This window comes from Oncorhynchus kisutch, linkage group LG2 (assembly GCF_002021735.2).
Source record: "Oncorhynchus kisutch isolate 150728-3 linkage group LG2, Okis_V2, whole genome shotgun sequence".
NCBI classification, from domain to species: domain Eukaryota; kingdom Metazoa; phylum Chordata; class Actinopteri; order Salmoniformes; family Salmonidae; genus Oncorhynchus; species Oncorhynchus kisutch.
Window position 1 is genome coordinate 34,800,273 of NC_034175.2, and position 17,824 is coordinate 34,818,096.

Here is a 17,824-nt window from a genome sequence, read left to right on the forward strand (position 1 = left end):
CTCAAACAAAATATATCTCAGAAGAATGGAAGAATGGTTGACTTGCATAAAGCTGGAAAGAGTTACAAAAGTATCTCTAAAAGCCGTGATGTTCATCAGTCCACGGTAAGACAAATTGTCTATAAATGGAGAAAGTTCAGCTCTGTTGCTATTCTCCCTAGGAGTGGCCGTCCTGCAAAGATGACTGCAAGAGCACAACGCAGAATGCTTAATGAGGTTAAGAAGAATCCTAGAGTGTCAGCTAAAGACTTACAGAAATCTCTTGAACATGCGAACATCGCTGTTGACGAGTCTATGATACGTAAAACACTAAACAAGAATCGTGTTCATGGGAGGACACCACGGAAGAAGCCACTGCTGTCCAAAAAAAACATTGCAGCACATCTGAAGTTTGCAAAAGTACAGCTGGGTGTGTTCCACAGCGCTATTGGAAAAATATTCTGTGGACAGAAGAAACTACAGTTGAGTTGTTTGGAAGGAAAACACAACATGTGGAGAAAGAAAAATGCACAGCACACCAACATCAAAAACCCATCCCAACTGTAAAGTATGGTGGAAGAAGCATCGTGGTTTGGGGCTGCTTTGCTGCCTCAGGGCTTGGACAGCTTGCTATCGTCGACAGAAATTTATTCCCCAGTTTATCCAGACGTTTTGCAGGAGAATGTTAGGCTATCTGTCCGCCATTTGAAGCTCAACAGAAGTTGGGTGATGCATCAGGACAATGACCCAAAACACAGAATGGCTTCAACAGAAGAAAATACACCTTCTGGAATGGCCCAGTCAGAGTCCTGACCTCAACCCGAATGAGATGCTGTGGCATGACCTCAAGAGAGCAGTTCACACCAGACATCTCTATTAAGGCGAGACCCAAATGCAGCCACAGGAGGCAGATGGTTGGAGTCTTAAAATGTTTATTAATCCAAAGGGATAGGCAAAAAGGTCAAAACCAGATCAGAGTCCAGGAGGTACAGAGTGGCAGACAGGCTCGTGGTCAAGGCAGGCAGAATGGTACAAAGTCCAGAAACAGGTAAGGGTCTAAACTAGGAGGACTAGAAAAAGGAGAATGCAAAACGCAGGAGAACAGGGAAAAATGCTTGTTGACTTAGAAACATACAGACGAACTGGCACAGAGAGACAGGAAACACAAGGATAAATACACTGGGGAAAACAAGCGACACCTGGAGGGGGTGGAGACAATAACGAGGACAGGTGAAACTGATCAGGGTGTGATTGCAGAATTGAAACAGTTTTGTAAAGAGGAATTGTCCAAAATTTCTCCTGACTGTTGTGCAGGTCTGATCCGCAACTACAGAAAACGTTTGGTTGAGGTTATTGTTGTCAAAGGAGGGTCAAACCGTTCTTAAATCCAAGGGTTCACTTACTTTTCTCACCCTGCTTTGAATGAATGTTTACACGGCGTGTTCAATAAAGTCATGAAAATGTATAATTGTTTGTGTGTTATTAGCTTAAGCAGACTGTGTTTGTATATTGTTGTGACCTAGATGAAGATCAGATCAAATTTATGACAAATTTATGCAGAAATCCAGGTATTTCGAAAGGGTTCACATACTTTTTCTTGAAGCTGTATATTGGTTGTGTACCTGTTCCAGGAGCTCTCCCCGACATCAGACACAAACCTGGTGAACTCGCTGATGAACTTGATGGATTGCATGATGGATGAGTACAGCGAGGAGGTCAAGATGAAGGGCATGAATGAGAGGGACATCTGCTCCTGGCTAGAGGTGAGGGGTGGGACAGGCCCTGTGGCGAGGGTCGTGTTCATTAGGGCATGGAATGGCAAACATTTTAAACGCTCTGCTATGGAAACTGAACATGGGTGTTTCTTATTGGACAAGTATGAGAGGTTCCTGTTTTATTCTGTTCTGTGCCTAATAAACGTTACCCAGATGAAGCACTCTGTCACACACACCGTGCACAATGTAACCGTAACATTTTAAGTAGACAATTTAATAGTTGACCATTTTGAATCAATTAATAGGTGCTTCATTCTAAATGAGTTTGAAAACACTAAAGACTGTTAACTTTAAGTTCAGAGAAGTAGTTGCCACCTTCTCATGAACATGATTAAAAGAGGGTTATCTCTCTGAATGTATCCCTGATTGATATCCACTTGGTAAAATAAATGTAAAAGCTAAAAAAAAGTACCACCTCCACTGAGACCCAAAATGTTTTAGTAGATGAGCCAGTTCCTATGGATGTTTCTGTGCTGAATGAATCATATATTGTGAAAGCAGTGGTATTATCACAGATAGAACAATGAGACAGATATTTCCCCGTATGTATAAATGTGAAGCATCCACTTGGCGTTTCCACTCACTACCAAATATGATTGTAAGAGGATATATTGCTATATTCTGGCTGGTTTAGTTGAAATTCATCCTTCTGGCGTGTAGGTCGTCACTTAATTTTGTTAGATTCTTGCTGAGGTTGGCTTAGTTCTGTAGGTGGTCTTTGTCCTTTCAATGTGGGGACCTCAAGTCCCCACGTCCTTGGAACAGCTTATTATCTGAGCCCTTTTAACGTGGGACTGTCGCCTTAACGTCCTCGGAACAGAAAGTTACATTTTCGTCAAGGGCTTCTATATAATATAGAAGGGGAGAGGAGGGTGTGTTTCATAGTTTATAACCAATGTCTGTTCACATGGGCAGGGCCACTGAGTTGAGCATAGTTCACTCATGAAAATCAAATTCTCTCATTTGGAAGCTAAAATTACATGTAATCTTTTCACAAATAGTTTCATATTTAAACATTTAAATTGCACAACAATTCCATGTGAATCTGATAACTATAATGTGTAGACTTTCCAAAATACAGTTTGTCATCCTATCATTAGTGATAATGTCTCAGATGACAACTGATCTGTCATCATATTCTTTAAGTACCAATGCATATTTTCAGCTGTTTGGATTACCGAAATGTGGTTCCTTTCCCCACACCTTTTGATGTTCCCAGACTCTCTATGTTTACAAAGGCTTTTCAAGAGTCCTTCTGTAGATTCAAGAGAGAGGAAAGGGAGAAAGGTATTTATGGGGAGGTCATAAACCTCACCCACAGTCCAACCCACAGTTTTCTCATTGATGAAACATTTTGATCTCAATAGTTTTTTGTTGTCAAAACTAGAATCTGCTTTGAACACAGTGGACTACGTTTTGTAGACTTTACCCCTTGCCAAAGTTGTAAAAAAGCTGTGCAAAGGCAAATGTAGTTATTACACACGCACACTTCACCAAGTAAGTGTTCTCTAATGGCAATATGCAGATGCTGACTAGAATGGGCCAATAGGATCTCGTTAGCTCGTGCTTGGCTCTGCCCACCTCCTTGCCTGTTCTGCCCACTATGACTAATTTGTTTCTATTGGAAACAACCGGCTGTGGTCTATCTTGGTTTAGTTATAAAACATATTTGGTATTATTCTTCCTGTGGCATACTATACTGATGATATCCTCTTTGCTTTCAGGTAGTTTCAGCTAGTCTTCTTATCAAAGCACCATTTTTGCTGTATGGTTTATTTTTGTTGTAGGGTTTATCGTAGGCCAGCCATTCTCAATAGGCAGACCGTGGTCTGGATCTGGACCCAGAACGACGTCAATATGACCGCGGGTACAATTGCAGGAAATTATCTTTAAAAATACATAATGTTCTCACTGCCAGCAAGAGAGGTGCGAACAGTTTGTGTCAAGGACAGTGCTTGTATGTGTGTCAGGGCTCGACATTCAGGCCTTCCCGCTTACCCGGCAACATCTGCATTTGTATTTAATCTTTCACAATCTTCTGACACCTCACACTTATCATCCAGCATTCGGTTTCCTAGCGGAGGCAAAAATGTCAAAGCCTTCCCTCTCCGTCTTGAGTGAGCCTCGCCTCAGTAGGCCAAGTCCTGAATACTCACGCCAAACCCACCTCCGTGTGAAATTCCCTAAAAGCACGTCACTTCGATACAGCTATGACTTTTTTGTAGCAGGTTAGGAGAATTAGGTTAAGGTTAGGGTTAGCTAAAATGCTCTCATAACCTGCTACGAAGATGCACTTATATCAAAGTGAAATGTTTTTACGTAGTCCCTGTCTGTGGAGATGGGAAGCCAATCAATTCAAAGTTCAACATTAGCACACGCATTCCACAATCACAGAATAAAAGTCCTCCACCTGCGTTTCAGTCTTTTTTCATATCAGACATCCTACACAGCCTACATTGCCTACATTGTCATTATTAGCAAATAAAGGTTTACTGAGGCCTACACTATGGAGCTGCTTGCTAATCAAGACATAAATATTATTTACACAAATCACTTGTTGGTTAAATAAATAAAAAAATATGAATATTGTAAAAAATTATATTCTGTAGTCAGGGTTATTCAACTCTTACCCTACTAGGTCTGGAGCCTGCTGGTTTTCTGTTCTACCTTATTGTGCTTTACTGAGTTTGTGGCGGTCTCTTGGAACTGCTACAGAAAGGATACCTCTACATTGATTTATACTCCCTGCTTACCTGACATTGTCAGCCATGCTCGGGTGATAAAAATAAAAATCTGTGTAATGGAATCCTTCCTGCATTCCATTTGTGTTTTATCACCTGATAAATCTTTATTGTGAGCATTTTGTGAGATTCTGACTATCATTCTATCTTGGCACCACAGGGCATCTTCATCTTCTGCCTGGTGTGGTCGGTGGGTGCCAGCTGTACGGAGTCCGGACGGGTGAAGTTTGACAGCCTGGTTCGGGAGATGATGGAGGGTGCCTTGAGCGAAGAGACACGGGCACGCCATGGCATCCTAGAGCATGTGGAGTCTCCTGCCAAGCAGCTGACTGTGCCTCTGCCCACGGAGGGCACACTCTATGAGTATCGCTTCATTAAAGAGGTGAGATTGGTCAGGACCAGGTAAGGCCTACAATAAGCTTCACAGAGTGAGTCTCACGTTTATGTTGATTGTTGAAGAGCCAACTGTGAGTTTGACTGTAAATAAGACTCAATAGCGCAATGAAGCCAAAGTAAGTTGGTTAAGACAGCGTCTCATGGAGACATAATTTGCGCAGTTTGAGCTTCTCAAGGAAGTGACTCAAGTTATCTCAATTTGAAGGCCGACCGCTTACTGCAGGTTGCCATTAGCAATTGAATTGTCCTAATAACTTTTTCTGCGTGTGATTTTAAAAGAATTGGATCAAGGACATACATCTGGTGTATTAGAAGAAATTATTGGTACCATGATTGTCTTCGATTTCTGTATTTTATTTACATGAAGATTGACCATGAAGATTTGAATTTTTCTATTCACTATAATGGGGGATCCTGTTTTCTGCTAACAATGCCTTCAGTACTGTAGTGACTTGGCTCTTATTAATTATTTATATATTAAGAAAGTTTCTGAATACAAGGAATTGAAAGTGGAGCTTCACATTTACTAAAACGAGTTAGTACCAGAATATTATAGAACAACACTGCGCATGACCAAGGGTTCTCCATTCTTAAAGGGGACATCAGTAATTAACAGAACATAACAAGTACCGTGGTCGTCCTTGAACTTCCATGGTTTCAATGAGAGGGGCAGTAGTTCTCTGGTTTGTACGGTAGCCCTAAGATGCAAAGTAGCACCTTATCTGCAGGGGTCAACTGTAGGTCTTAAGGAGTGATTACTGCGCCCAGTAATAAAATACTGTGCCACTTGCCAACATCCATTTGCTATATCACTATCACAGTAAGGCAACTTCCAATGAGCTTAATTGAATTGTGTTTCCAGTGAGTGGATATTGAGTTGCTCTCAGACATGAAATGAGTAAGCGATCACTATAAGGCCTAAATAAATGAACAGTTTGTGGTAATTTCTTAAAAAAAATATATATAATGTATTCTTCTACAGGGCCCAGGGAGGTGGGAGTTGTGGACAGACGAGTTGAAGATGGCGCCCCCTATCCCCAAGGATGTGCATTTCAACCAGATCATTGTTCCCACGGAGAACACAGTGCGCTACACAGCTCTAATGGAGCTGCTTATCACCCACCAGAAGCCCACCATCTTCATCGGACCCACAGGCACTGGCAAAAGTGTCTACATCATTGTGAGTGGCCTCTTCTCAGTCAACCGATCAGAACATTATTTATCAATTATCTCAATCAGCCACTCAGCTGTGTCTCAGTTTACACCAATTATTTCAATCAAACAATCAGTGTCTGATTTTATACCAGTCTCAACAATGGGTTTCAATAATGGCCTTGGAAGTTTTTACTTGGCTTGGTTTTAATGTTCCTTGTAAAAGCCTTTTCCATCCTCCCATTGATCCTCCAGTCCAGCTAATCGATCGATCAGATTTTCTGTACTCATTTTCTGACCCTATAGGTCTATGTGCATTTAAGTGATGAGCCTGTATTGCCTCAATGTTTGAGGTCACTTGCCTTAAACACATTACCTTCACAGTATATAAGCACTCTTACTCTACCACCAACGGCATAATCAAACATATTGAATCAACCAGACATTACTAAAAGTGGCAGGTAGAAGTTAGCCTCCCCTTAGGCAACCTTAGCAGCCCCATAGCACCTTAGGTACATCACCTGTCTGCCTGGTCTTCCTGTAGAAACATTAGCTTGTAGATCAGACACCAGCTACTCTAATACTGCTCACTGGGGCTTCCTCTCCCCATCTAGCCCAGCTGTGCTCTGTCTGACAGAGCAGAACCGACTGCCCGTAACCATGCCTGGCAGAGCAGGGCATCTCTGGCGTGCCAGGGGTGATAAACGAGCACCCGGCCTGGGCTCGACAGTGGGCACGCCCTGCCGACAGATACATTGTACATGCTGCCGTCACTGCCAAGCTCTCCCGCCAGCTGCGCTTCCTATTTTCGGCTCTGAGGAGGATAGAGGTGTGACAGCGCAGGCCTCCAGATCCATCATGTTAACAGCCTCCATCCATTCTCTAGCTCGTTACACACCAACGTTCTACAAATGCTCCTAACTGGAATTATTATATAACATTTTTTTCTGGGGGGGGGCACTGTGTAGGGGGTCTCGGATGGTTGAGGGGCAGCTCTTGGGGAACTGTGTGGGGGGGGGGGGGGGGGGGGGGGGGTCTTTCGACGAGCCCTTGAGCGAGGCTTTGACCATGGGTCACTCTGGATGGGAGTCTGTTGGATGACCGAATGTGATGTAGATGTTGAGCGGCTTTACTGCAAGTCATTTGTATGTTTAAAAAATATGTTTCCTGACCGATTCCGCGTTCCACGAAGCATAAGACGTTTTTGTCGCACAATTTTACATCTAACGTGTGACACATGGATTTCCCAAACTCCGTTTTAGACTAAACTGAGTTATTGAGCAAAATTATCGTATTTACACTTTGTAGTCTATTTTTACACTAGCAAAACTGTTTCTGACTAATATCGATGCAGCATAGGCCGTTTTCAAAGGGATGCGTTGCTTTTTAAAGGCAGTTGCTTTTTAAGCATCAAATATGTTGTTTCAGTAATGTTTTATGAATGAATCGTGAATAATGATGAGTGAGAACGTTAGTCTCATATCATACCCCTCCAAAAATGCTAACGTCCCCTGTTATTGTAATGGTGAGAGTTTAGCATGTCTTGGGGGTATGATATTTGTGTGTCTGTAACTTTCTCACTCATCATTATTCACTATTCATTCAGGATTATTCATAATCTTGGAAGCATCCACATTCATTTAGAAGTGATAAGAAACATATTATATTCTTATTGACAATACAAGTTACTGTAAGGGTTGCGGAACTGGTGGAAGTGAAGTCAGACTCGGGAGACCAGAAATAGGTAATAGCCAGAGCAGTTTATTTCAAAAGCAACGGCAATAAAAAACTTAAAATCTACATGGGTACAAAACCCGACCCGCACCAGTATCATAGTGCACAAGCACTTACAAACATACAATTCCACACAAGGAACAGAGGGTTAAATACACAACACTTAATGAGGGAAATGGAAACCAGGTGTGTGGGAAAACAAGACAAAACAAATGGAAAGTGAAAAGTGGATTGACGATGGCTAGAAGACCGGTGACACCGACCGCCGAACACCGCCCGAACAAGGGGAGGAAACGACTTCGGTGGAAGTCCTGACAGTTACTCCAAAATGACACAATACATTATTTACCATAAATTCCTATTGGGCACAAATGAATCTGTAATACAACCAAAACAAACATCAAATGCATCTAACAAATGTGTAGAGTCACAACCTTGATGAGTCATAGCGTGTTATGAATATTGGACCAAATACTTAACTTTTTTTAATACTTTAATGCACATATAAGTACATTTGTCCTAAAATGGGGGGAGGACTATGTATAAAAAGTGCTGTAATTTCGAAATGGTTCACCCGATATGGATAAAATACCCTAAAATTAAAGCTGACAGTCAGAACTGTAACCTCATTGTCATGGTATTATTTCCAATACAAAATGCTGGAGTACAGAGCCAAAAGAACAACAGAAAAATGTGCCACTTCTGCAGGCCAATTCAGAACTTGAACATTGAATTATTTTAGAAAATAATTCACCCTATGTTTTCTTCAGTGAGTACTGAGAAAGTGCTTACTGTAGTATGTGCAAGAAAAAGCTCATTGTAAAAGCATCATTTTTTAAAATCCAATTCCTAGAACACTGCAAGAGGGACTCAAAATACCAGCTTGAGACGAGCAAAACAGAAGAGTGTTGCGTAATAAGTGTTCTTATTTTCCAGTTAAGATTCATAATAATCTTCTGTGATCATACAATCAACTCACAATGTATTTGATTACATTACCTCAAACTCATATTTAGAGACTGTTGTTTAGACCATCCCCTCAACCCCCCACTTAAAACTGTCTGTAAGGAATTGGTGCAAAGGACCATGATTCTCAAAGAACCATCTGAAACAGCTGATATAGTCACAAAGGAAAAACGCTTTTTACACTACAGTGCCAATACGAACCGATCTGTGCTGGCTCATATATTTTCTTTTCAACTTTTCAACAGTCCTCTCCAGGACGGTTCTAGCTACTATGATGAATGTTTAACCAACAGCTCAGTAGTGTGAAACAACCCTAACTTCCCACAAACTCTCTGCAGGACTTTCTGTTGAACCGTCTGAATAAGGATGTATATAGCCCCCTGATGATTAACTTCTCAGCACAGACCACAGCCGCCCAGACACAGAACATCATCATGTCAAAGCTGGATAAGCGCCGCAAAGGGGTGTACGGCCCACCCATGGGCAAGAGAACGGTAGGTTTGCCAGGCTGTGTGTGTGCGCACATGGATGCGTGCGTGCATGCGTGACTGACATTGTCATGCGTGTATGTGTTTAATTCTTGAATAATAATAATAATGGTGTTGATAAGCCCTCAATGTAGTGTTGTGCTGACATTGAAAAGTAGTATTGCAGCAGAGTGAAAGACATTGTAGTTTAATAAGTTCTTCATTTGTCCAGGTGGTGTTTGTGGACGACGTGAACATGCCGGCCAGGGAGACGTACGGGGCCCAGCCCCCCGTGGAGCTGCTGCGTCAGTGGCTGGACCACTGGAACTGGTACGACATGAAGGACTGCTCCATGATCAAGCTGGTGGACATCCAGATCATGTGTGCCATGGGACCGCCCGGTGAGTCTAGCACGTACAGCTCAGCTGTCCCTTTACTGAGTTTATTTGCTCACACTTTTTTTCACAACACTATTCAGCAGTTGCTGTTTATTTAAAGACCCATTTCTATTCAATGTATTATTATTCATCTTTCTTAGGGGGGCATTGAAAGAAGCGTTTAAAAGGTTTACATGCTATCACAGTCATTTGTCCCAAGTGCGCTTTCTACGTTTTCTAACTCTGTGCCCCTATGGAAACTGATTTAAGGATTTGGGGAGGGTGAGCTGGTCTTAGATCTGAGCCTAAGGGCACCTTCTACCGAAAGCCATTTTCAAAGCATTGGATTTCTGCCCTCAGGTGGTGGGAGAAACCCAATCACAGCTCGCTACCTACGCCACTTAAACACGGTCACCATCAACGACTTTGACGAGAAGACCATGTACACAATTTTCTCCAGAATCATGGACTGGCACCTCACTATAAGGTAACAATATAGTGTTGCTGAGAAGTTAGCCCTCTCTTCAGCAACATAGATAGATAGTTCAGCCTAGATATACAGTACATATTTAGGCCTAGACCTAACCTCCTAGACAAATAAACCCTTTCGGGTCGTTCCACCTCAAATAGCACAAGAAAGAGAATTTCGACATCCACCATTTCAGATTGTTCTGAAATCGTTTCTGTAGTTAGTTACCGGTAACATTTGAATACCTGCAATTATTTTGTTGAACTATAATATGATCTCTGAGATCAAATAGGCCGTTGTAATTAATAGGATTCATATAATATTCAATAAATATAGTACCTAACATCCGATTTGGAAAACAATTCTAACAATGAGGAATTCAAATAAAATGGCCAAAAGCCACCCGCGGACCCCCCACACCGCTGCTGAAAAAAATCCTAGGGGAAACACTGTATTGTTACAGAACAGTTGGTGCCATATGGAGGATAGTTAGCCCAACTCTGTCCCTCTAAGAGGTTATAACATGGCATATACACACAGTTTTTATGAAGTGGTATGTATTTTGCAATGTTCTGTGCTTTGTCAAGTACACTCCTTGTCACGTTCATCATAAGGAGTAGACCAAGATGCAGCGTGGTATGTTCCCATCCTTTATTTTGGAATAGAAAACATCAAAGAAGAAAACAACAAAGCGAACAAACGAAATGTGAAGCTATAATAATGCTCACAGGCAACTATACATAGACAAGATCCCACAAAGCACAATGGGGAAATGGCTACCTAAATATGATCCCCAATAAGAGACAACGATAAACAGCTGCCTCTGATTGGGAACCATAACAGGCCAACATAGATATACAATTCCCCTAGATAACGCACCCTTACTCACAACCCGACCTAACCAACATAGAGAATAAACAGCTCTCTATGGTCAGGGCGTGACACTCCTATATTCTCGTATTCACATATTAACATTACTCCCATCTTTCAACACGCATGTTTTAACGAGTAAATTGTCATGTAAATTGTTCAAACAAACCTGCATGATTGAAGGTAATGAGGATTCTGGATTCTGTTGATAGTATTGACAGACAGCTGTAAGAATATTTAAATATAAATATACAATGCAGAGAACTAAAGATCAATGGAACTAGTTGTTTTTCTTTCATGGGGAACTGAAGATTAATGGGTCAGGGACTTTGGTTGTTTTTCAGCTCAACAACTGTTTAGAATATGTGTAGGGGTTCCAGTCCGGGACTCATACAGTTAAAAATCAAATCAAATGTATTTATAAAGCCCTTCTTATATCAGCTGATATCTCAAAGTGCTATACAGAAATCCAGCCTAAAACCCCAAACAGCAAACAATGCAGGTGTAGAAGCACGATGGCTAGGAAAAACTCCCTAGAAAAGCCAGAACCTAGAAAGAAACCTAGAAAGGAACCAGGCTATGAGGGGTGGCCAGTCCTCTTCTGGCTGTGCCGGGTGGAGATTTTATCAGAACATGGCCAAGATGTTCAAATGTTCATAGATGACCAGCAGGGTCAAATAATAATAATCACAGTGGTTGTCGAGGGTGCAACAGGTCAGCACCTCAAGAGTAAATGTCAGTTGGCTTTTCATAGCCGATCATGCAGAGTATCTCTACCACTCCTGCTGTCTCTAGAGAGTTGAAAACAGCAAGTCTGGGACAGGTAGCACATCCAGTGAACAGGTCAGGGTTCCATGGCCGCAGGCAGAACAGTCATCAGGCCAGGTAGTCCTGAGGCATGGTCCTAGGGCTCAGGTCCTCCGATAGAGAAAAAGAAAGAAAGAGAGAGGGAAAGAAAGAGAAAATTAGTGAGAGCATACTTAAATTTACACAGTACACCGGATAAGACAGGAGAAAAACTCCAGATATAACAGACTGACCCTAGCCCCCCGACACATGAACTACTGCAGCATAAATACTGGAGGATGAGACAGGAGGGGTCGGGAGACACTGTGGCCCCATCCGACGATACCCCCGGACAGGGCCAAACAGGCAGGATATAACCCCACACCACTAAAGGGATATCTTCAACCACCAACTTACCATCTTGGGACAAGGCTGAGTATAAGGCTGAGTATAGCCCACAATAGATTTCCGCCACGGCAAAACCCAAGGGGGGCACCAACCCAGACAAAACTAGGTCCAGAGTATGACTATGGTAGTGAGTAGGTCCGGAGACATGTTGTACAAAACCCACTGAGTCGATGATGGCTCCGAAAGCCTTTTGGAGTGGGTCTGTGGACTTTTCCATGGGAATATTAAAGTCACCAAAAATGTGAATATTATCTGCCATGACTACAAGGTCTGGTAGGAATTCAGGGAACTCAGTGAGTAACGCTGTATATGGCCCAGGAGGCCTGTAAACAGTAGCTATACAAAGTGATTGAGTAGGCTGCATGTATTTTATAACTTTTTTTTATTTTTTATTGAAATGTCCTTTCATACATGTTAGCAACACCTTCGCCTTTGCGGGATGCGCAGAGGATATGGTCACTAGTGTAACCAGGAGGTGAGGCCTCATTTAACACAGTAAATTCATCAGGCTTAAGCCATGTTTCAGTCAGGCCAGTGACATCAAGATTATGATCAGTGATTAATTAGTTAATTGACTATAACTGCCTTGGAAGTGAGGGATCTAATGTTAGGTAGCCCTATTTTGAGATGTGAGGTATCACAATATTTTTCTATAATGGCAGTAATGGAGGAGGTCTTCATTCCAGTGAGGTTGCTAAGGCGAACATCGCCATGTTTAGTTTCGCCCAAACTAGGTCGAGGCACAGACACGGTCTCAATGGGGATAGCTGAGCTGACTACACTGACTGTGCTAGTGGCAGACTCCTCTAAGCTGGCAGGCTGGCTAACAGCCTGCTGAAGTCGGAAGTTTACATACACCTTAGCCAAATACATTTAAACTCACTTTTTCACAATTCCTGACATTTAATCCTAGTAAAAATTCCCTGTTTTTGGTCAGTTAAGATCACCAATCTGTTGTAATTAAGAATGTGAAATGTCAGAATAATGGTAGAGAGAATGATTTATTTCAGCATCACATTCTCAGTGGGTCAAAAGTTTACATACCCTCAATTAGTATTTGGTAACATTGCCTTTAAATTGTTTAACTTGGGTCAAATGTTTTGGGTAGCCTTCCGCAAGCTTCCCACAGTAAATTGGGTTGAATTTTGGCCCATTCCTCCTGACAGAGCTAGTGTAACTGAGTCAGGTTTGACGGCCGCCTTGCTCGCACACGCTTTTTCATTTCTGCCCACAAATGTTCTATAGGATTGAGGTCATGGCTTTGTGATTCTTTTGTACCTGTTTCCTCAAACATCTTCACAAGGTCCTTTGCTGCTGTTCTGGGATTGATTTGCACTTTTCGCACCAAAGTACGTTCATCTCTAGGAGACAGAACACGTCTCCTTCCTGAGCGGTATGGCGGCTGCGTGATCCTATGGTGTTTATACTTGCATACTATTATTTGTACAGATGAACGTGGTACCTTCAGGTATTTGGAAATTTACCCCAAGGATGAACCAGAACTACAATTTTTATTCTGAGGTCTTGGCTGATTTATTTTGATTTTCCCATGATGTCAAGCAAAGAGGCACTGAGTTTGAAGGTAGGCCTTGAAATACATCCACAGGTACACCTCCAATTGTCTTTAATGCCTATCAGAAGCTTCTAAAGCCATGACATAATTTTCTGGAATTTTACAAGCTGTTTAAAGGCACATTCAACTTCGTGTATGTAAACTTCTGACCCACTGGAATTGTGATACAGTGAATTATAAGTGAAATAATCTGTCTGTAACAATTGTTGGAAACATTACTTGTGTCATGCGCAAAGTATATGTCCTTACCGACTTGCCAAAACTATAGTTTGATAACAAGAAATTTGTGTAGTGGTTGAAAAATGAGTTTTAATGACTCCAACCTAAGTTTATTTAAACTTCCGACTTCAACTGTAGCTCTATGTGGCAAGTTGTCATTGGTCCAAATGATCTATACATTGAAGCTGACATGTGATACTTTGTATTTTCACCATTGGCCCAATTTTGCTGCAATGAATTCTAATTGGTCAACCACAGGTTAGATTTTTGTTTAAACTACATCCTGTCTCTTTGTTCAGTGGAGAAACAATGAGAACAGAGAAGAATGAAGATCAACCATCAACTTTCCAGCATAACAACTATAATTTGTTCTCTTTTAATAAATACATTTCTCTCCCCTTGATTTGCTTTAGGGTCTGTGTTGTTGAAGAATATCATACATTGCTAACACGGCTGAGGCTATAGTGTGAGTGTGCGTGTGTATGTGCGCGTATGTGGAACGTTTGCACAATTTTTTATGTTTGTATATAATATAATTTATGACTCCTCACCAGGTTTGCTTTCCCCAAGCCATTTGCAACGCTGACCGCTCAGATCATAAATGGCACAATGTCTGTGTACCAGGAGGCCACCAAGAACCTGCTGCCAACCCCGGCCAAGTCCCACTACCTTTTTAACCTGCGAGACTTCTCCCGCGTCATCCAGGGCATCTGTCTGTCCCGACCTGAAACAGCTGAGAACCCCAGCGCCATCAAGCGCCTCTGGGTGCATGAGGTATGTATACAGGGCTCAGTATTCACGCTTGCCCGGGACAGGTAAAAAAAAGCAGAACATAGAAAAAAAAATCACAATATCAAATATTTTATCCTATCAGAATTGGATCAAAGTGTCCTACGGATGCGATGTGTTGCTGACTTTCATCTCCCAAACTCTGCACTTGCATTACCGTGGTGTTATCTATCCATATGGGAAGTACAAATATTGGGAGAAGTTTATTAAGTTGAGTGGCAAATTCATTGTAATTTTATTAACATTAATGCAACAAAACAAATCTAACTTTGCAAGACAGGCGTTAATCTTGTGTTAGGCACAGCGCATCGGAGTAGAAACCATTGAAAAGCACAAACGGTCTTTCGATCACATGTGGTTGTGATGGAAGACTGATTGCTTCCAACAAGAGTACACAACTTGCACATTTCCAGCTATCTTTAAAAAGTGTTTTTATGTCTTAAAGGGGCAGTGTTGTTCACTACCTAACCAAAAGTGTGCACACCTTCTCCTCAAACATCTCATTCCAAAATTATGGGCATTAAGATGGAGTTGGTCCTCCCCTTTTCTGCTATAGCCTCCACTCTTCTGGGATGGCTTTCCAATATATGCTGGAACATTGCTGTAGGGACTTGCTTCCATTCAGGGACAAGACCATTAGTGAGGTCGGGCTCTGATGTTGGCCGATTAGGCCTGGCTCGCAGTCAGCATCCATTTTTTCCCAAAGGTGTTTGATGGGGTTGAGGTCAGGGCTCTGTGCAGGCCAGTTAAGTTCTTCCACACCGATCTCTAAAAATAATTTCTGTATGGACCTCGCTTTGTGCACTGGGGCATTGTCATGCTGAAACAGGAAATGGCCTTTTCCCAAATAGTTGCCACAAATTTGGAAGCACAGAATCGTGTAGAATGTTGTAGGGTTAAGATTTTCCTTCACTGGAACTAAGGGCCTAGCCCAAACCATGAATAACGGTCCCAGACCATTATTCCTTCTCCACCAAACTTTATAGTTGGCACTATGCATTTTGGCAGGTAGTATTCTCCTGGCATCCGCCAAACCCAGATTCGTCTGTCAGACTGCCAGATGGTGAAGCGTAATTCATCACTCCAGAGAATGTGTTTCCACTGCTCCAGAGCCCAATAGCGGCGAGCTTTACACCACTTCAACCGACGCTTGGCAATGGTGCTCTTAGGCTTGTGTGTAATAATAATAATGCATTTTATTTTGTGAAATGGTTCGTTACATCATACAACACCAAAACAAATTTCAGTCACCTTTTTAGCCCATGGTGATAGACATTTATTTGTATTTTTGGACAAGTGACTTGAGCTTTAGGTATGAAGTCAAACATCTATCCTACTTGTCCGAAGATCAAGTGGCGTTAAAAAGGTTATTGTCAAGCCCTTATGAATCTACACTACACTTATCAGGTACACCCATCTAGGACCGGGTCGGACCCCCCTTTGCCTCCAGAACAGCCTGAATTATTTGTGGCATTTTACAAGGTGTCGGAAACTTTCCACAGGGATGTTGGTCTAAGCTGATGCGGTGGCATCATGTAGTTGCTGCAGATTGGACGGCGGGAACATTCATGCTGCGAATAGCCCTTTCCATCTCATCCCAAATACTGTATGCTCTATTGGATTGAGGTCTGGGGACTGTGCAGGCCTCTCAAGTAAACTGAACTCGCTGTTGTATTCCAGGCAATGTTTTTCCACTCCGCAATTGTCCAGTGTTGTTGATTGCGTGCTCACTGGAGCCACTTCTTCTTGTTTTTAGCTGGGAGTGGAACCCGGGGTGTTCATCGGCTGCAGTCATCCATCTGTGACCAGGATCGAAGAGTTGTCCGCTGACTGGATGTTTTTTTGTTTGTCGCACCATCTTCGGTGAACCCTAGACAATGTCGTGGGTGAAAATCCCAGGGCGGTGGCGATTTCTGAGATACTGGATCTGGCTCGCCTGGCACCGACGATCATACTACGATCAAAGACGCTTAGGTCACTTGTTTTGCCCATTCTGACGTTCAATCGAACAGTAACTTAAACTGTCCCATGAGTCTATTTTCTCAAGGTTCTAACAAATCATGACGTGTAAATCGTAATAATATTCAGGGGCCCGTTGCACCAGTTGGTCTTAGGTGGGTCGTAACTCTATTTCCAGCGTAAAATGTGCTCTACTCCGGGCCAAAAACGATACCTGTTGCTCCCACCTGGGTGTTAGCCCTTCTATGAGTTACGCGTGGACGTAGATTCTATGCCTACTAGGGAGCAGGTGTAGGGTGTTAAATTGGGACTGTCTTTTTCATGATATGCACAGAAAATAATAGAAATCTATATTTTTTCAGGATGTGAGTGTACATTTCACAACCTCTTTTTGAGTTGCCTATGCGTGAGTCAATAGCAACATAATACACTTGATTTATATGCTACATTATAGCATGCTAAATATGTCTGATCAGATATTAGCAAACTAATAGATGAGCTGCCACCTCCACCTATTTGCCCAGCCAGAGCTCAATTAACCAAATATACAGATACAAGTCAAGGGCTTTAAGTCAGGATATAGCCTAGCCTACTACGTGACTGAAGAGCAAAATAATCCACCTGTTATACTTGGCTAGTGTAGGCTACATAATATGTAAAAAAAAAATCTGATTACACTGTTAAATGAGAAAACTAGACTAAATATTACCATCATGAACACTCACTTCAATTTGGCTAACATTTTCCTAGCCTAATTGTAACCAAATATCCAAATGGAGATTCTGTGAAATAAAAAATCTGACGCTTATCTCAAAGCAGTGCAATAACGCTGTCCCAATCATAACAGTGCTGAAATTATAGTGACCACACACTGATTAAACGGTTGGATGACTTTGGGAGTTTCAGTAAGCAACAATATGGTAAATGCCTTCAATGTAATTATTGATTGATCCAGCCAGTTGTGGTTAAGAAAACATGCATGCATAGTGGGGGGCATTGCGAAGTGATGGGACATGCCTCGCAAAGTTTCGAACTGCCACTAGGATGGTAACAGCCTTGTAATGTGCGGTGCCTAGCAACCATCATTATGAAGCACCAAATCTCATGACATAGCTATGCCAGCATTGCTTTCTTCAAACTTAGCTATGACTAGTCATATTTTTG

General features: G+C 42.1%; 1 protein-coding gene across 3 annotated transcripts in view; it reads left to right on the forward strand.

Moving 5' to 3' along the window:
- The window catches only part of dnah7 (dynein, axonemal, heavy chain 7), a 221,003-nt gene that overhangs the window by 96,739 nt on the left and 106,440 nt on the right, over positions 1–17,824 (forward strand). For all 3 annotated transcript variants that reach the window (XM_031793644.1, XM_031793645.1, XM_031793655.1), the window contains exons 34-40: positions 1,611–1,742; positions 4,656–4,877; positions 5,874–6,071; positions 9,082–9,237; positions 9,443–9,611; positions 9,948–10,074; positions 14,467–14,686. In XM_031793644.1, coding sequence (XP_031649504.1) covers positions 1,611–1,742; positions 4,656–4,877; positions 5,874–6,071; positions 9,082–9,237; positions 9,443–9,611; positions 9,948–10,074; positions 14,467–14,686 — 1,224 coding nt within the window. The remainder of the gene's footprint in view (positions 1–1,610; positions 1,743–4,655; positions 4,878–5,873; positions 6,072–9,081; positions 9,238–9,442; positions 9,612–9,947; positions 10,075–14,466; positions 14,687–17,824) is intronic.